Source organism: Capricornis sumatraensis, chromosome 15 (genome assembly GCF_032405125.1).
Source record: "Capricornis sumatraensis isolate serow.1 chromosome 15, serow.2, whole genome shotgun sequence".
Lineage (NCBI taxonomy): Eukaryota > Metazoa > Chordata > Mammalia > Artiodactyla > Bovidae > Capricornis > Capricornis sumatraensis.
The window spans coordinates 28,580,817-28,600,990 of record NC_091083.1 but is presented as its reverse complement, the minus strand read 5'-3'; the positions used below and the strand labels follow the sequence as shown (position 1 = coordinate 28,600,990).

General features: G+C 37.8%; 1 protein-coding gene across 2 annotated transcripts in view; it reads left to right on the top strand.

The window, feature by feature from the left end:
- The window catches only part of ARHGAP21 (Rho GTPase activating protein 21), a 75,301-nt gene that overhangs the window by 29,744 nt on the left and 25,383 nt on the right, over nt 1-20,174 (top strand). The window contains exons 3-6 of one of the 2 annotated variants that reach the window (XM_068987829.1): nt 1,847-1,925; nt 4,772-4,826; nt 12,702-12,731; nt 14,050-15,940. In XM_068987829.1, coding sequence (XP_068843930.1) covers nt 1,847-1,925; nt 4,772-4,826; nt 12,702-12,731; nt 14,050-15,940 — 2,055 coding nt within the window. The remainder of the gene's footprint in view (nt 1-1,846; nt 1,926-4,771; nt 4,827-12,701; nt 12,732-14,049; nt 15,941-20,174) is intronic. The other variant, XM_068987828.1, reaches the window with a different exon arrangement.

Genomic DNA, 20,174 nt, shown 5'->3' with positions numbered 1-20,174 from the left:
TGCATCACATGGCCAAAGTATTGGAGCTTCAACTTCAGTATCAGTCCTTCCAATGAATATTCAGGGTTGATTTCCTTTAGGATTGACTGTTTTGATCTCCTTGCTGTCCAAGAGACTCTCAGGAGTCTTCTCCAGTACCAGAGTTCAAAAGTGTCAATTCTTTGGCATTCAGCCTTCGTTGTAGTCCAACTCTCACATCCATACATGACTACTGGAAAAACCATAGCTTTGACTAAACAGACCTTTGTTGGCAAAGGTCCATGATGTCTCTGCTTTTTAATATACTGTCTAGGTTTGTCATAGGTTTTTTTCCAAGGAGCAAGGATCTTTTAATTTCAAAAAAACGGGCACTTTTAGTTACCACTTAATAATGGACTCTCAGAGGCCCTTTAAAACAACCTATTTTGCATACATTTAATTTTGACAAAGGTGAACAAAATAGTAAAATGATGAAGATATTTATTGATCTAATTAAAATAATCTTGAAGCTCCAAATTCCAGAAGAGCCTGGCCTGCCAGAGATGAATTAGTTCATTCCACCACAAAGAGTAGCTTATTTTTTTGGTTAAAATGGTAAATTTTCTTTATTTAAAAAATTTTTATCAGTATAGTTGCTTTATAGTGTTGTGTTAGTTTCTGCTGTGCAGCAAAGTGAATTGGCTATACTTATATATAAAACCCCTCTGTGTTGGATTTCCTTCCCATTTACACCCCTTAGTGCATCAAGTACAGTTCCCTCTGCTATAGAGTAGAATTCTCATTAGTTATCTATTTTATACATCGTATCAGTAGTGTATATGTGTCAATCCCAATCTCCCAATTCATTCCATCCCTCCAAGTCCCCAAAGAGTAACTGAAGTCTCCAGTGCAATGCAAGCAAGCCCAGCTGCATATCTGCAGGGTGTGGTCTGTTTGTTCTAAAATATTCTGTGACTTAATGATTTTCATAAAAACTAGCTAGGACTTAGTTTAGAGTAATGCACACACTAAAATAGTTACCCCTTTCTCTTGTTTTTAAACATGAGATAATTTAAAATGGGAATTAATGAAAAACTATCTTTCACTGCCTTTTGATTAAAATATCTTTTCAGCTACAAGTATAAGTATTGGGTGTCATTCCTAAGATATATTAGGATGCACTGTTAATTTGTTAGTTGTTTTTTTGGTCATAGTTGAGGGGCTGTGCTAGGCACATGAAAAGTACATTTTTTCTATTTTCTTCTTTCCCTTGTCCTTTCTCTCATTTATTTTCTTTTATGCTCCATTGAATTTTTTTGTGTCATCCAGACATCCTTTACCCCATTAAAATGAAGAACAAGTTAATATATATAAAGTCAAACCCATGTGCATACCCATATTTAAGTTCTGCAGTGTAGCACTAATCAGTAAACTAAAGAGATTGGGAGAATACGACAAAGAAATTAGTTGGACTAAAATTGGAGGACGCTGAACTTCCCTTGTGGTCCAGTGGTTAAGACTCCACACCAGGGCTGTGTCCCTGGTTGAGGAGCTAAGATTCCACATATTGCACTGCAGAGCCAAAAAACTTAAAAAATAAATAAATAAAGTTAGGGGATTTATTTATATAAATATATAAATATTTAGAGATAAAATACTTTTTGAGGTTTCTAAATTCATCAGTTGCTGCACTCTTCATTTAAAACATTGTTATGTCTCATAAGCTGGATATATTAAAATTTAGGATCACTTTTATAAAAGATACTTTACAAAACAATGAGCAAGGATATATCAAAAATAAGTATATTACTCAGGAAGTATTACAAAAGTACTCAGAAATGACATTGTAAAGGAATTCCTCATGTGTTTTTTTAATTCCTCTTTGAAGGTGATCGAATTATAAAAGTCAATGGAGAAAGTGTTATTGGAAAGACCTATTCTCAAGTAATTGCTTTAATCCAGAACAGGTAAGTCTTGACATGATTAATTTTGGCCAAAGATGGGTTTTATAAATCAATGAAGAAAGTAGACTTAATACAATATTATATTCCTATAAGAAGCTGATTTGATGTAAAGATAGGACACCTTCCTTTAAAGTTGAAAATGCATTTGAAAGTTGCCAAGAGCGTACTACCAGAAGATGGCGTATTTGGTGGCTTTGTTTTGGCAAATTTACTAGATTTGTAATTAAAATCCTTTTGAGCCTGAGAGGCATACATTTTAGATTTGCCATTAAGTTTCTTACTTTTATTTGAAGTGACAATCAAATTTGTTTATAATATGTATAGAAATACTTGCATATATAATTTATTTTAAAACTACTAAGATAACTTATCTTTAAATAGTTTACTGAATAATATTCTTGGCTCAGATTCATTTGTTTTAACAAAGACCACAAGGAATCATGTTTTAATCCACTTGTCTGCCTACTGTCTGCAGAATAGGATTTTGAGTTTTAGAGGTAGAATAGTATTTATAGAGTGACTGACTATAAAAATAATTTAGTCCAACTCTCTTTCTCTCTGTCACACACCTAGACTTTTTTAAATTACAAATACAGAAATCAAAAGCCAAAGAGGTTGCCATATTAAATTTTGATCAAGAATAAGCCATGACTCTACTAGGGTCTGATTTCCAGATCATCATCACAAGAGGTGCTACCCAGATTCAAATACAGTAACTTTTAGGTGACCTATTGCTTTATATTAGCCACACTCAGCGGCCTGTAATTAAATTGAAGTTCACTGTTTTCTGAAGACTTCTATCAAGCTTCCTGTATTATTTTTAAAAAATGTTTTCACTTATTTACACGAGGATCCTTGGTGACGTCAGTGGTAAAAATCCTGCCTGCCAATGCAGAAGATGCAAGAGATGCAGGTCCAATTCCTGGGTTGGAAAGATCCCCTGGAGGAGGAAATGGCATCCCACTCCAGCTTCTCCAGTGGGCTTCCCCAGTGGCTCAGCGGGCAAAGAATTTGCCTGCCAATGCAGGAGACACAAGAGACACAGATTCAGTCCCTGGGTCAGGAAGATCCCTGGAGGAGGAAATGGCAACCCACTCCAGTCTTCTTGCCTGGAAAATCCCTGGACAGAGGCGCCTGGCAGGCTACAGTCCATGGCGTTGCAAAGAGTTGGGCAAGACTGAGTGACTAAGCAGCAACAACGATTTACACAAATGCCCTAATACGTTGCCACTCTCAGAGCTGGGTGATCATGATTTATTGATTTCAGAGTATTCTTTTTACTATTGGATTCTAGGTGTTCCTGAGTGACACCTATTTGATCTTAAGTATTGAGGAAACCTGGGGATTGGTGAAGAATTGAAAGCCTCCCTCAGAGGCAGTGGGGAGATCTACCCAAATTTTCTTTTTGAAAATAATTTAGATCATGATAAATATAACGATATGTTTTGTCAACCTATAATTTAAGAGTTTTCAGGGTATTTCTTAACATATCATCTTTAAAAGTACCATTTTCCCAAAACAACCATAATTTAATCTTTGTTTTCCTCAAACTCCACATTATTATTATTATTATTTTTTTGGTTACTGATGCAGTTCATCTTTCACAATAATAACATTTTGGAATGACAGTCTTAATTTTTCACCAGTAAAGCAATTTGAAAAATTAAATAAATAAATTAAATTAATGTTTTTTTTTCATGATCTTATTTTTCTTTTAAAAAATTGTGTTCCTTTTGTCTGCAGTTGGTAGCAAATGGATTAATGCAGCACAAAGCCATTGAGATTCTGCAGTGTATTAATGTAAAAATGTATCCTTGCAGAAGAATTTATCTAAGCATCAGTATGTATTTTCTACCAACTCTAAATGTTGAAATTCAAGTACTTACATATTTTCTTAGTAGAATTTATTTGAACCTGTGGTTCTTACTGGTTTACTATTCTCTTTGCATTTATGAACCTAAAAATAAGGGTTCAAATAGAGACACCAGTAAATTATTAGATTTTGGGTTTTTTGTTGTTTGTTTCTTAATCTCATGATTGTATTGGGGGGAAATATATCCAGTATTGTTAGGATAGATACTGAAGCCCTAGCTGGGGACAGCACCACTATCCTTGCATATCTCAGTGTAATTCTGATATCACAGGACTCAATATAATTTTTCCCTTTGAGCTGTTTTAAACCTAGAGAAACTTGTCTATTATTTCAATAGGACACTTGCAGTACCAACATAAAATGAGACTTTGAGCTATTCCTGTAAAAGCGCTAAATTAAATCATGGAGAAGAAAACAAATAGTTGAGATGCTGTATGGTTTTTAAAGATAAAGCATCGTTTTGATGATTGTGATGGTGAACTCTTATTTCCTTCCCTTCTGAGGCCAAGAGGGAATATTTCAAAATTAGGATGCTTAGTATTGCTTAAAATGTTAAATTTGAGGGTTCTTTGATTATTTTCATGTTAATGGGTTTTTAACTTGATAAACAGTGAGACTATGTAGTAAAAATTTGTAATTTGTTCTGTGACCTGAGATTAAGGAATACATAATTATATATTGATGAGTTTTGTTCCAGGAATATTCAATACAAGTAATATACTTGGTGTTTCTAAATTAGAAGCATGTTGTAAAGAACACTTGACCAATTCTGAATAGCTCAAACATATGTACATAATTATTATATATGCATAAAAAGTATTGCTTTTCATTTTAATGATTTGGATTTGAAAGTAAAGATTTTTAAAATCTGCAAGTTAAACTCATAAAAATACCTGAGTTACCTCTTTTTTTCCTTTATGTCCTTCTTGTATAATTTTTGCCTCCCCTAAAATAGTTTATGTATATTCAATTTCAGTGATACAACATTGGAACTTAGTGTTATGCCAAAAGATGAAGACATTCTCCAAGTGGTAAGTTTTGTTTGTTTAAATATGTGGATTGTTTTATAGTTATGAATGTTAATAAAAATTCTCTAAAGATAGAGGTAAATTAGATTTTTTTGAAAAAGATTCTAAAGGGGAAAAACTTTAAACACTCTGTTTTTCTCTACAGTTTACCAAAGAGAGAGAGAGAGACAGACACAGACCATTGTCAATTTTTTACAGTTAAGCAACATGAGAATGTTTTATTAATTTCACAGTAAACTTGCTGTTGTCATTTGGAATGAGATTCCTAAAGAGTTTGTTTGCCCCAGTGTTGCGTTCTAGATTATTCCTTTGACCAAAGCCAAACCTCAGAATGCAAGTAAATATCCCCAGGAATTAGACTTTTTAAAAAAATTATAAAGTCAGAAGTTTTATGAAAGCCATTTCTTATTTTTTCAGTAAGTATTACTGCTTATAAATTAACTTACCAAACAGTTTTCAACAGTATCCATTCATTCCATTAGAAGGAATGTTCGCAATGAGTACAGGCCACACCTTAAGGGAAAAATATGTTAACATCTTAGAGAGGGAATGAAATTAGATAGCTGAAAACCTATAGCATTTGTCTTAAAATACCTTTTTCCTCGAGAAAGAAAACAAATTGAATGGAGTATTCAACTCCTTTATTAAACTCAGATATTGCTGATGGTAAAAAAAGAAGACAAATTTCGTTCAGAAATACTTTTCCTCAGTTGACTTTTGTAGTTCAGCAGAATAAAACAATTAGATTGGGGAAACAGTAGTGGCTGCTGAAGTTTGTGATTTTTAGAAAACTTCCTTTTAGAGAATTGTCATTGCTGTTTCGGAGAAGGCAATGGCAACCCACTCCAGTGTTCTTGCCTGGAAAATCCCCTGGATGGAGGAGCCTGGTAGGCTGCAGTCCATGCGGTCGTGAAGAGTCAGACAAACCTGAAGCGACTTAGCAGCAGCAGCAGCAGCAGCATTGCTGTTTTACTCAGAACTAATGGAATTTTTGTGATAGGAATCAAAATAGGGATGTTTTTCATTTATAAGGCGTTAATTTGAACTTGGCTCAAATAATCTTTGGAAACACTTTTTCTTTTTTTTACAAAAAATATTACTAAAGCTAATCCTAATAATTCCACTTACGGAAGCCTGGTGTGCTGCAGTCCATGTGGTCGCAAAGAGTCAAACACGACTGAGCGACTGAACTGAACCGATTGACTTACACGTAAAATATAATTAACCAAAATTCGTGGAGATCAACCTTGTGTTTTCAAGGCAGGCCGATTTCATTTTAAAATGGCAGTTTTACTGATAAAAGATTATCCTTCTTAAGTACACAGTTCTGTTGAGGTCAGGGGTGTCTGATCAAGGAGGGATAACCATCCATGATGGTTTTCTTAATCAAGTAGAATTAGTTGCAGGGTTCCTACCCTGATCATGCAGCACAATGAAAGAGTAACGGTCATAACCATGGAAGGCAGTGAAGTCACTAGATTGAAAATAAAGAGGGGCTTATTCTCTAGGGCTCTACTTATGCAAAGGACCAGGAGGTGATACTAACAGGGTAGGGCAGACTTGACCTTGAACTGTTGTATTCTCCTGACTCAGAGATAGAGTGCTCTTCCGAACCAGAACTCTAGGGAAGAGTCATCTTTAGTAGACTCTTTCCTTGCTAAGGTGAAGGCACTGGTGGGACTTTGTTAGAACAGTGAAATAGTTCATTTCAGAGTAGCTGGCGGTGAATAAATGCCAAGGGAAGGGAATCAAGCACAGAATGATCATCCTAGCTGATCATCCTGGTTGATGCAGGGGATCAGCAATGCAATAATGTTCTAAGGATGTGATCAGTGGGAAATTTAATTGATGAGTCTCTTTGTGTTTTATCTAAAGTAAAATCCCATGGGCGGAGGAGCCTGGTAGGCTGCAGTCCATAGGTTCGCGAAGAGTCGGACACGACTGAGCGACTTCACTTTCACGCATTGGAGAAGGAAATGCGTGAAACCCACTGCAGTGTTCTTGCCTGGAGAATCCCAGGGACGGGGGAACCTGGTGGGCTGCCATCTATGGGGTCGCACAGAGTCAGACACGACTGAAGTGACTTAGCAGCAGCAGCAGAGGGAAACTACAAATTGTTGCACCACAGGGAAAAGTTGGTTCACTGGGCTGACCCAAGCACACAGATCTTCAAAATTCCTCAGTAAAGGGTCCTGATACATTGTAACAGAAAAGTCATATTCTTACAACTTGTTGTTTTATTTTAAGCATAAGAAATTAAAAGCCCCACCTTCCAATGTAGGAGGTGTAGGTTCCATCCCTAGTTGGGGACCTAAGATCCCACATGCCTCACAACATGAAACAACAGAAGCAGTATTATAACAAATTAAACACAAACTTTAAAAACGGTCTACATCAAGAAATAAATAAATAAAAATTCTAAAGAAAAAAGTTAAAAGTCCATATCCTTGATAATGAAAGAAAACCTCACCTTTAAACCCAGTCTTCATTCAAATTTGCATGTCCTGTAATTTCTTAGGAAATTGAAGGAGTGTATATAGTTAATGTAGGCTATGCGTTGTTCCCTGAAGAACATCAAAATGCAGAAAGTTCTTTTTCACATAAGTGTTTTTAGCTAGGATATCTACAAGTATCATTTTAAAAAGCTATTATAAAACACAAAGAGAATCTGGGATTTAAAAAAACATGTGAAAATAAGGGGCCTTCAGAAGTACTTATGTTGCTCTTAAATCTGTTACTTAAAATACATGCTTGTAAAGATGTATTTGTCCCTGTGAGGTTGAATATTCATTGTAAAGAAAACAGGAACATTTTTACAGCCACTGTAAACATCATTTACCCAAGAGAAAGCTTGTTTTCTCAGTTTACATATGTTTGCCTGGGTAACAGCAGGATGGGGTGCCCATGAACTTTTGCTCCTCAAGTGATGTAAAGACCAAGTGGTTCTAGAGGTCCTCAGCTCATCTTTGAGAGGCGACCTAGAAAATTTGATTTAAAACTTGCCTCACAGAAGGACTGGTATATAATAATAAATCTCACAATTTACAGAAGACAGTGATACAGTGTTGAAAAGTACAAAGTATTGGTAAAATTAAGAATTCTTCATTATGTTATTAAACTAGTGCTGGTAATAAATAGTACTTATTTACTTGGCAGCCTTGTTTTTTAAACATATCTGGATCCACAATGTGTTTAGTTTTGTATTCATTTCAGTTGTGTGATGGTCTTATGTAATGATATTTTAGACTATGATCATAATCTTAGATAAGTTCATATTTTTATGGTGATATTGCAAAATAAAAAGCACTTCCTGTTGCACTTTTAAAAAAGTGAAATGATTGTGTTGCCTTCTCAGACATTGAATGAAACAGCCATCACCCATCAAGTTGCCTAAAGGGCGGTAGTCATAGTGGTAGTGTCAGTCCCTCAGTCGTGTCTGACTTTGTGCGACCCCATGGACTGCAGCCCACCTGGCTCCTCTGTCCATGGAATTCTCCAGCGAGAATACTGGAGTGGGTTACCATGTCCTCCAGGCGATCTTCCGGACCCAGGGATCGAACCTGGGTCTCCTACATTTCAGGCAGATTCTCTACCATCTGAGCCACCAGGGAAGTCCCTAAAGGGCAGTACTAAGGGGAAAAAAAAATATGGACCCACTGTAGGAGGGCTAGATCTGAGCATTCTTTTCCCTTCATACCTCAAGACATTTTGGTAAGCCTTCAGCACCATGGACTCAAGACTGAATTCTGAGTTGGTCAGTTGTGATGGCTCTGGAGACTCTCAGGTGTGTCTGGTGTTGGACAAGGGCATTTGGAGCCTACTCCATGTTATTCTCTGTTAAACACAGCGGGGTTAAACAGCTTTTCTGGTGTAACAGGGAAGAAAGTGATGTGCTAGGACTTGAACCCACGCAGGTCTGAGACTGTATATAGCCTGTAGTTGAAGCTAAACCACCATTCCGCACTGCCATTGGGTCCAGATGAAGCAGTCCGGTGGCTGACACAGTCACACCGCCTGTCAGGGTCTGAGCTATCAGGGTAACCAGTCTCTGGGCTCTGTATCCACTGCCCTAGTTACCACTCCATGAATATTGTCACATCCATTGAGAAACGTAATTTACCCAAGTTTTCCTTTAGATTTATCAGAAGTACTTTCTAATCAAGTTTATTATGTTCCACACTCAGTGTACTATTCTCTTAAAAATTAGGTGTTCATTTGCCACATGTGCATCAGGGTGGTCCTGCTTTAGAATAGGGAAACAAGAACAGGAATTCTGGAAGGTTCTTTCATATTTTGAAAGTTTGAAGCAGTTACTTTCTTCTGCTTTCTTATCTTATTTTAAATATATTTTTAAGAAAGAATCTGCCTGCAATGCGGGAGACCCCGGTTCAGTTCCTGGGTCAGGAAGATCTGCTGGAGCAGGGGTAGGCTACCCACTCCAGTGTTCTTGGGCTCCCCTCGTGGCTCAGCTGGTAAAGAATCCTCCTGCAATGTGTGGGAGACCTGGGTTCGATTCCTGGGTTGGGAAGATCCCCTGGTGAAGGGAAAGGCTACCCATTCTAGTATTCTGAAGAATTCTGTGGACTGTATAGTAGTCAGTGCATGGGGTCGCAAAGAGTTGGACACGACTGAGTGACTTTCACTTAAAATAATTATAAGACTATACATGCTTGTTAGAAAAGTTTCAACTGATTTAGAAAGGTATAAGCTGTCCACAACATCCCCTTCTCCCATGCCCCACTGTGACATATCTGGCATGTATTTGAAAATTATACAAACACGATAGGTGGTTGTTTTTGCTTTTGTCATAGATACAGGTATTAACAGACCAGCCTGTTAATGGTGAACTGGTAGGCAGGAATTTTCATCTTAGTAGCTTATTTATTCTGCACTCTTTCTGTTGGTTTGTTTTTATTATTTACTAGACAGTAAATACAGTCTGGTAATAGTAATACTGTAGTAATGGGTATGGTAATAGTGACTTTGATGCAATTCTACTAAAACTGAACTGAAAGATTACTTTTAGATTATTTAGCTAGTTAGGCACTGTACATATAATTAAGATCCAGACTGTTAACATTACATTTTACTTAAGTGCTCTTTACAATTCTAATTCCAAATGAAGACATTTGTAAGGCATCTATCCTTACTCACTGCCCTCAACCCCCGCGTAGAGAACCCTTTGGATCTGTACGCACGACAGGGTTGCTCCTATTCTGTTTTCATATAGATATGGCTGGAACTTTAACATTATAAACTTTTAAACTACTAAGCTACTGTAAGATATAAAACTTAAGAACAAGGGTAAAGGAAATTCAAGAAAAAACATAGTGATATTTAAAAGGACTAATGAAAAAAATTGGCCAGAGGTTTTTTTTTTTTTTGGTCATTGCCTGTTGAATTTCTAAGTGCTAATCGGTCTGAAAAAAATCTGAGTATTGCCTAATTCCATCAAAACTTCTGGATATATACTATGAAGTATCCATTTGGACTTAAATGTAAAAGTCAAAGTGATTATGAGCCAGATATGCAATTCTTATGACATTGGTCTCAAAAATTTCTGGGCCATGCCATGGATGGTTGTTGTTCAGTTGCTAAGTCACGTCCGACCCTTTGCAACTCTTTGGACTGCAGCAGGCCAGGCTCTTCTGTCCTCCATTGTCTCCCAGAGTCTGCTCAAATTCATGTCACTGCAGACAAACATTAACACAGGATGATTTTGACATCACTATAACAGGATATAATTATACAAAAACTATATAAACAAATATCATTAGATAAAGAATACTTTAAGTGATATTTTGTTCTGTTTAATTGGTGCCTGTTGACAATTCAGAGATTCCCAATGGGTAGTTAAAACATTGAAATGTCTGACTGTGACGTCTCAGTGAAAGACTTACTTTCTGACTCACAAGAAAGCACTCCACAGTCACAGCTATAAGCAAGTTATAGAGTTTTAAATTCTGTTTTCAGAATGGGAAACTTAATCAATGGGTTCCATGTTCACCTGGAAGAGTTGAATGCTGTAATCCACCCCAGTGTTTGCCCAAGCCCTGGCTAAAGCTTTCCTTAGTAGGCTGTTTTCCAGAAGAAAACCGAATGGCATTATGGGAGAAGAGGACTCCTTACAATGCATATTATCTGTTCCTAGTTTACTCCCCTAGCTTATCATGGAGCTAATTTCTGTCTGTTCCACACCTCTTAGCATAGCCATTGAAATTTATTCTAATGACTTATCTGGAAGACATACTAAGCGACAGTGGCCTTAGAGCACTGCTGATTTCCCCAGGAATGTTAATTGAATGTATTGGTTTTTAAACTTTATGAGAATGAGAAACATTTAAATAGATAACAATCTTTTTTAGTATCCATGAAATGAGAGACTATGTGAGGAAATTCAATCCTACTACTGAATAAATTCTTACTTTAGTTGTCTCAAGCATATTTGCTTACATTAGACAATAATACTGTATCTATAAGCTATTCTGTTTAGTCAGTCCAAGGGTAATGCTTGGTCCATGTGTATGTATTTTAAGGACCCCTTTGCCATCACTTTACCCAGAAGTGAGGACCTATGAATATAGACTAGAAATTTTAGCATTATCTAAAGTATTTCAAATACCTTTCAAGTATTTAATATTGGTTGACCAAAAAGTTTGTTTTGGCCAACCCAATAGTTCTGGTCATATACTTCTATTATTAAAAGTAATACTCCTCCCCAAATTTGAATAAAGGAGATATGTCTAAATTATTAGTTCTAGAGCAGCATTTCTTAGCAGAAATTTGAATTGTGTAAAAACCCCCAGGGAAAAAAATGGGTTCCATGGCCAAATAAATTTGTAACTTCATGTTGAGTTTTACAGCGTATGTTAATGTAGTAGAAGTTTTGAGAAGTCACGAAACCCATCAGCCAAACTTTACTTTATTGAGCATAGGGGATACACCCTTTCAGGTGATGTTTCATAAAACTGCACACACATGCTCTGGAAATACTGAACCAGACAACACACTCATCCGCACAGTTTTCCTGTCATGTAACAGTATCAGTGCGACTGTAATCAGCATGAAAAAGATAGGCTTATTACATCAGTGGCAAATGCCCAAAATATCTATTTGGATTGACTGTTTTCACACCTTTACAGCATTATGGTATGCATGTTTTCTTTCATCTACTTGGCTTTCGTTTCTCACGCTCTCCTGGTTCAGATTTTATGGTATTCATTATACATGAAAAAGAATTACTCTGGAAGCAGTATTTTTTCATGTCCACTAAGTAGTTATTTTTTTAAGTGAATCAAACAGGACAAAAGGGACAGTGTGGAAAGATCTTAATTTTTGAGGGAAACCCATTTAACCCAACAGTCGTTCTTTCATTCCAAAGTGCTAGTGTCAAGGCAGCGGCAGTCAGCTGACAGCTGGTGGTTGTGCTCCGATTTACAGGGGAAGGAGGAGGTTGTACTATTTTAAATGCATAATAGAGCATTCGTTTCGTCATCTGGAAGCAGAGATGGAAGAAGCTCAGGGGAACTGAGAGGCATCAATGTTGTTCCCATGGAAGGGAAGCTTCCTAGCACATTATCAGACAGCAGCGCAGATCGAAGGAAATATCTGTCAGGAATGCATGTTACCAGATGTATTTTGCTTTCAAGAATGGTAGACAAATCAAATCAGAGCCAGATAAAAGCCTGAGAAAAAGATGCTCAGATGGAAACTGAAGTTAATCTTTATGCCTCACTGCCCTTTACTTCTCTTGGTACCTTCCAGAGGATTCAGTATAGATGTATTTTTAGCTTGCTGTTTTCCAGCATCAATATGACAACATGATTCTGTCTTTATGTCAGTAAGCAGCTTCTACTATGTTTTCCTATTTTCTGCTAGCTACAATTTACAAAGGATGTCACAGCTCTGGTAAGAACTGCACAGAAGCCATTTCCTTGCTTTTAAAGTCATGTTTTGTAGAAATTTGTAATAAGCCAGTCTATTAAAACTGTCAGTTTGCTTAGAGGAATCTCTTCGTGGTGTTAATCTTACTAATTTGCAGAATGTGTTTGTGATACATTGTTTTCTTTATTATTTTTTTCTTTTTATGTTTGATTTTTGTATCCTATGCATAACTGGTGTTAAAACATAACATTTATCTGCATCCCTGTATATTTTTGAAGCATCTCACCTTCTCTCCTTTCCTAGTACTTTGCTGTTACGTTATGTTATGTTTGTGGCTGCACTTGAGCTTTGCAAGCTGTCTAATGCAAAGACAGGAGATAGTTTTGAATTAAGCTTGTTTTGATTAGGAACGAATATGTAACATGACACCACACCTAACTGTCTCAGCTGTTGAACATAGTTCTGAGTTACCTTAATTAGCTCTGTTTTATAGAGTCTCTGTATTTAATTTGTTGCTTTTAATTTTTTAAAAATATTCCTAGATAATTTCATAAATAGTTGATTAAAAAAAAATTGGAACTGCATGCTTGCCTGTTCATAATAGAGAAATGTCTCCTTAAAACAGGTAAAAGAGACCAAATAAATTTGTACAATACAATTTTGCATGAGTGTAAAATAAAAAATATAAATTATATACAGGAAGATGAATTACCTTTATTTATATTTTATGCCTTTAATATGTGCATATTCTCTATTTGAAAATTTTTAATAGTTAACATGGCTGTTGGAGGACCTAATTTATCAAAATGGATTATTTTTAGCAACTCAGCAGTTATTAATTGGCAAGACAATGTTCAATATATTATTTATCATAGCAGTAGTGCCTAGAGTAAAGATGTATTTGGTGAAGATTTTTAATATTTTCACCTTCACTCTGGCAAAAGATCAGGTTCTTTTGCTGTGAGATTTATTAGGCAGCCATTTAACCTGCCAACTGCTAGGGAGAAAAAAAAACAAACATAAAACTTAAAAGGGGAAATTTTTGAAAGCAAGATGTCCATATCTAATTATGGCGGGTGGAATGGATAGAATTTGATGTGTTTCAGATCTTTTGAGAAAATAGGCAATTGTAATTTATATTTTTTGCAAATTCTACAGTTTCTTTGCTTTCTGAGAGACGAGCTGAATTTGTGGAGTCCCCTTACATTGTGTCTGCATGCATGCTTTAGCGAATGCCACTCGGGAGCAAGGCAGGGCACCATAAAATAAGAGTATATCACAAGATTGGAAATGTGTTCCTTTGATGAGTTTGAAGTGACCCATTTCTCTCCTCTCCATGTAGGCGTATTCTCAAGATGCCTACCTGAAAGGCAATGAAGCCTACAGCGGCAATGCCCGCAACATCCCTGAGCCCCCACCAGTCTGCTACCCCTGGCCGTCATCCGCCCCTCCCGCCATGGCGCAGCCCCCTGAACCACCTCCTCCAGACTCAACAGCAAGCAAACAGCAGACTAGCCCCCCAGTATTGACGCAGCCCGGCAGGGCCTACAGGATGGAAATCCAAGTGCCTCCGTCACCACCAGAGGTGGCCAAGTCCAACACAGCAGTGTGTGTCTGCAATGAGAGTGTAAGGACTGTCATTGTACCTTCTGAGAAGGTTGTAGATTTATTACCTAACAGAAGCAACCACACAGTTCCCGCTCACAGGACTGAGGAAGTGAGGTATGGCCGAAACGAGCAGCCCTCTTTCAAAACAGCGACGAGAACCACCTCACCGCCGTCCTCAGTTCCCACTGCCCATCTCATCCACCAGCCTGGCTCCAGGTCATTGGAACCTTCTGGCATTTTACTTAAATCTGGCCACTACGGCGGACACTCAGAAGGTCTGGTGAGCAGATCTCCAGCTGTGGAGTCTCCTTCTGTAACTGTCAACCACTACTCTCCCAACTCGCATCAGCACATAGACTGGAAAAACTATAAAACTTACAAAGAGTATATTGATAACCGGCGCTTGCACATGGGCTGTCGGACCATTCAAGAAAGGTTAGATAGTTTAAGAGCCGCCTCTCAGAGCACAGCGGATTATAACCAGGTGGTGCTGAACCGCGCTGCCCTGCAGGTACGGCGTCGGAGCACCTCTCAGGACCGAGTGCCCCAGTCCATCCAGGTCCGGCAGCGCAGCGTGTCCCAGGAGAGGCTGGAGGACTCTGTGTTGATGATGTATTGTCCGAGGAGTGCCTCTCAAGGTGCACTGACATCTCCTTCTATTAGTTTTAGTAACCACAGAACTCGCTCGTGGGATTACATTGAGGGGCAGGGTGAAACCTCGGAAAACGTCCATGCTGAATGCCCATTGCCGGATGCAAATGGTGAACGAAAGCAGACTTACAAGTGGAGTGGGTTCACCGAACAGGACGATCGGCGAGGTATTTATGAGAGACCCAGGCAGCAAGAAATTCACAAATCTTTCCGAGGCTCCAATTTTACAGTGGCCCCGAGTGTGGTGAATTCTGACAGCAGGAGAGTGAGCAGCAGAGTCGGGGGATCAGTGTCTCAGTTTAAAAAAATTCCAGCAGATCTAAAACCCCTGCAGCCCAGCAGAAATTTTCAAACTACTTGTGGAATGTCCCAGCCTCGAGGGATTTCCCAGGACAGGTCACCTCTTGGGAAAGTCCGAAGTAACTCTCTGAAAGCGCCTTCTACGCATGTTGCGAAACCACCCTCCAGCCAGAACTCATTTGTTTCTATCAAAGACCAAAGACCAGTAAATCACTTGCATCAAAACAGTTTATTCAATCAGCAGACATGGTTACGGACGGAAAGCGCCCCTGATCACCAAGTGGACACTGGGAAGCCCCCCTCTCTTTCTGGAGCTTCTGTTAAGCCCCCTGCTCTGGCAAGTGAGAATGCTAGCACTCCAGATTTTGAGTTATCTGTCACTCAGAGGAATCAAGATTTAAATATACAAGAGGTGGAAATTCAGCAATTGAATGCTGTAGATAATAAAGAAACTGTCATCCTAAGAGAAAAACCTCCGTCTGGTCGCCAGACACCGCAGCCTTTAAGGCATCAGTCTTACATCTTAGCAGTGAGTGACCAGGAGACAGGCTCAGACACCACCTGCTGGCTGCCTAATGATGCTCGCCGGGAGGTCCATATAAAAAGGATGGAGGAGAGGAAGGCCTCAAGTACCACTCCACCTGGTGATTCCTTGGCTTCCATCCCATTTATAGGTAAGCTCACCTCATAGTTGTTGGTTAACATGTCAAATATGTCACAAATCTTTCCAGCAAAGTATTTCTAGTTTCCAGGAATTTTACTCTGTGATCTTGAAACACTTGTTCTGAATTTTCTACACTCTGCTAAAAACCAGAGCCATAAGCTTTTTTTTTTTTAAGTATTTTTATTTATTTATGCTGCACCTCACAGCATGAGGGATCTTAGTCCCCTGACCAGGAATCAAACTCGTCCCCCTGCAGTGGAAGGGCAGAGTCTTAACCACTGGCCTGCCAGGGAAGTCCCCAGAACCATAAGCTTTTACTCTCAAAAATTATTTCTAGCATCAATTTTCCTTTTTTTATTTTAAATTTTGCATACCCAATACCTATTGTTAATCTTGATTTTGATGAAACATATCCCTACCATCTGGGGAGACTCAGCGAACCAAATTGTGCTTGGTTGTTGATTCAGCTGAAACAATAGCCAAGTAGAACAGTTGGGATCACTAGCAATCAACCTTTCATTTCATCAGTGCTTTTTACTTTCTGAAGCTGATTTCTGTATAAATTTTAATTCATGGGCCAACTGAAAAGACCTCTTTGTTGCTGAATTACTCTGTCTTAGAATAAATCCTGGAATAGATGGGGAGAAATTACTTAAATGACAAGCCTGTGCCCTATGTAGAACATCTCTCACGTTCACTGAGGCTTTAGACTGCTCCCACACGCCCCAAGTATATTATTCACACAGCAACCAGTACATTTTTAAAAACATAAACCAGATCATTTCACTCCTGATCAGAACCCTGGTTTAGCTTCCTATGTTACTCAGAATAGAATCCAAAATCGGCAGGCTAGGCCCTCCATGATCTGCCCCACAACTGCACCGCACCTCTCTGCCCCTGCCTCCCGTTTTCTGCTCATCCCATCTTTGCACATGCCAGCCGCCTAGCAGCCCTGGAACACACCAAGCACACCCTGCTTCGGGGCCCTGGCACCAGTTCCCAGCCCTGGAATGCATTCCAGAGATATTCACAAGACTGTCTCTCTCCGTACATTTGGGCCTCTGCTCAGACATTACCTTATCAAAGCAGCCTTTCCAGACCAGCCTATCTGAAATACACACAGAACCTGACATTCTCTATGTCCTTAAGCTACTGTACTTATCTTTATACCACTTGTTTCCACTTGACATTGTACTTTTTTTTTTTATTACATCTTTCTCTGCAGATCTAAAGCCTAAACTTTGTGAGAGCCAGGATTTTAGATCTTTTTATTCACATCTTTGTCCTTAATGTCTGGAACCACTGCCTGGGGTAGAGAAGGGACTCAATAAATATTTGTTGAAATACTAGATGAATGATAATTTTGAGATGATAGTTTAAATGTGTAGCAAAACAAAACAAACTTTTATCAAGTCTAACATCCCATCTGCTAACAAGATTATCGTGTATGTACCTTAGTATTATCCTCATGTAATAAATGAGAAACTTAAGCTATGGAGGGGTTAAATAACTTGCCCAAAGTCACACAGTTAATAAGCAATAGAGACTTCGCTGATTCAGCCTCATCTCAGGGCATAACTCCAGAGGGCATCATTTGTACAGAGTGCATCGTGAAGAGCGTCCTCTGGAGGTGTGTGATGCAAGCCTTGCTTTGAGCCAGGGTCATACTCTTCTTCAGTGGATAGGTTCAGGAAGAGTTTGCCATGATTTTGTAATACAATGTGGTTCTTTGAGTGCTATTTCAAAATTATTCTTTTCTAGAGAAATTTTTTAAAGCTCTTGCGCTGTTGGACTGTCATGTGACACTATCAGAATCAGCTTTTTAAAAAAAATTCCATATAACTCACATTTTAAAAATATATATGACATATTCAAATTGTAAACATTATAGGGAATCTCAGCCTAAATTGTGCTCATGTTTATATCTGTAACCTTAAGGCCAGCCCCCCTAATAGTGGAATTTTATTGTAGATGAAATGGTATAAAAATGATTGTTTTATGATTTTTTTTAAACAAACAAATCCTGCTGTATTTCACAGGCCTGTGAGGCCAGAATAATAGCATTATATTTGTTCCTACTTAATAAGAATAATATAATGCAATTATATTATAATAATAAAAAGTTTGCTAGTTACATCTGTTAATATTTCTTCCTAGTTACTACTAGGTATAGGAATAAACCAAAAGGTCAGTTATGTTATTAAAGAGAACTTTGGCTAAAATATAAAACAAAAATCTATTTAATTGTATATGCATATAAAGATTTAGGAAAACTATTAAAAGAGACCATTTTTTCATTATAAAATAAAAATGCTCACTAATTATTTCTGAATCAAATTCTAGTTCAAGTACTTATTTCAGTCTTTTATAGTTCCCAGTGAATGACATCTTTTGTTTTATAAGTCTTGACTTAAAAGTCCCAAAATATAGAAATGACTTTATAATCCATTTATTTCTTGTATGCCTCCCAGAACCTTAATGTACTGCATATGATTACTCTTGTATGTCATTTGATCGGCACCAATGGAAAAGGGTAGAATAAAGAACTGAGATATGAACACAGAATTGATTTCACTGTTTTGGATGTAAACTGGATTTTTACATGGATGTAAGCGTTCTTAAGTACCAAAATTTAATATTGAAATCCTTTTATATTGTTGAGCTTCAGAGTTTTATCTGACCAATAGGTCTTTTTTTTTTTTTTTCTTTTTTCTTTTTAATTTTTAGCCACATCCCATGGAATATGGGACCTTAGTTCCCCAACTAAGGATCAAACCCATTCCCCCTGCGCTGGAAGGCAGAGTCTTAACCACTGGACTGCCGGGGAAGTCCTGGTGCTTGTCTTTCCCATCTAGCTATTTTCTAAAATGTATGTCTTACTAGGATAGACACCAGCATTGAAATGGAGTAAAAGAGACCATTTGCAATGTTTCTTAAAGTATTTTCTGGGAACACTAATTCCATTTGATAAAGGCGGTGGGGGGGAGGGGTGAAGATTAGTGATCAAATAAATTGAGAAATGTTGAGTTTTAAAAATTAAGTTTGTCTATCATAGAACTCTCAGGAATGTACTCCTTTTATCTTATGAGTTTTCTAGGCAGGATATAGTACCATTTGTCTCAGAGGTATCTGACCATGAATCCTTTCTTTTATTTAGAGCATTTCAGTTTCTTTGGAGAATGTTGGACTATGCTTTGTGCTTTTCATGAAACATTAAATTAGAAGGAAAGAAGAATTAAGGCTTGCTTTTGTAGCGTCACACTCCAGAGTCTTAATAGTCTGTGATTTTAATAATTATTTTTGTTACTTGAAAGCATTATAACCAATGGAAATAAATAGGTGCTTCGGCTTTATTTCCCAAAATATCAGAGAATGGAGCCAATTCATTTACTTTGTTATCTGTGTAATACAGAGATAATGAAACATCTTGCAGACAGAAAAAGTTCCAGCATTTTGTTATACATTTAACATCTAATAGTCCTCTGGGGTCACAAGACTTAGAAAAATGAAGAAAATAAACCACTTTGTTTTTAAAATTAAGAAGATCAGTCATTAGCAGTATTTTGTTTATACCTACTCACACCCTTGTGGCTCAGCTGGTAGAGAATCCCCTGCAATGCGCGAGACCTGGGTTCATCCCCTGGGTTGAAAGATGCCCTGAAGAAGGGAAAGACTACCAACTCCAGTATTCTGGTCTGGAGAATTCCATGGGATGTATAGTCTATGGGGTTGCAAAGAGTTGGACACGACGGAGCGACTTTCACTTTCACTATACCCACATGCCCTGTAAAGCTTCAAAGTATGTCCTGAAAATAAATTTCAACACCTGTCACAAGTAAACATAAAATACAAGATGAATAATGAGTTCCTAAGTAGTTTGTTCTTTAGTAGCAGGTATTAAGGTATATTCTCCAATCTTGATTTTTTGTGTTTTTTTTCCTATTTTTAATTGGAGGATAACTGCTTTAAAATGTTTTCTTAGTTTCTGCTGCACATTGACATGAATCAGCTATACGTATACATATATTCCCTCCCTCCGTTCTGAGCCTCCCTCCCACCCCCTCACGCCACCCCTCTAGGTCATCATACTACTACTCATAACTATTAATATAAAAAAGCCAGTTGTATTACCCACTTCAATCTCGTCTAAAATTCGTACTCCCCTCATTTTTGCCATACTTTAAATATATTCTCTGGTTCCTCTCACCCTAGAGTTGGCCAGTACGTGTGTACCAAATTAGGAT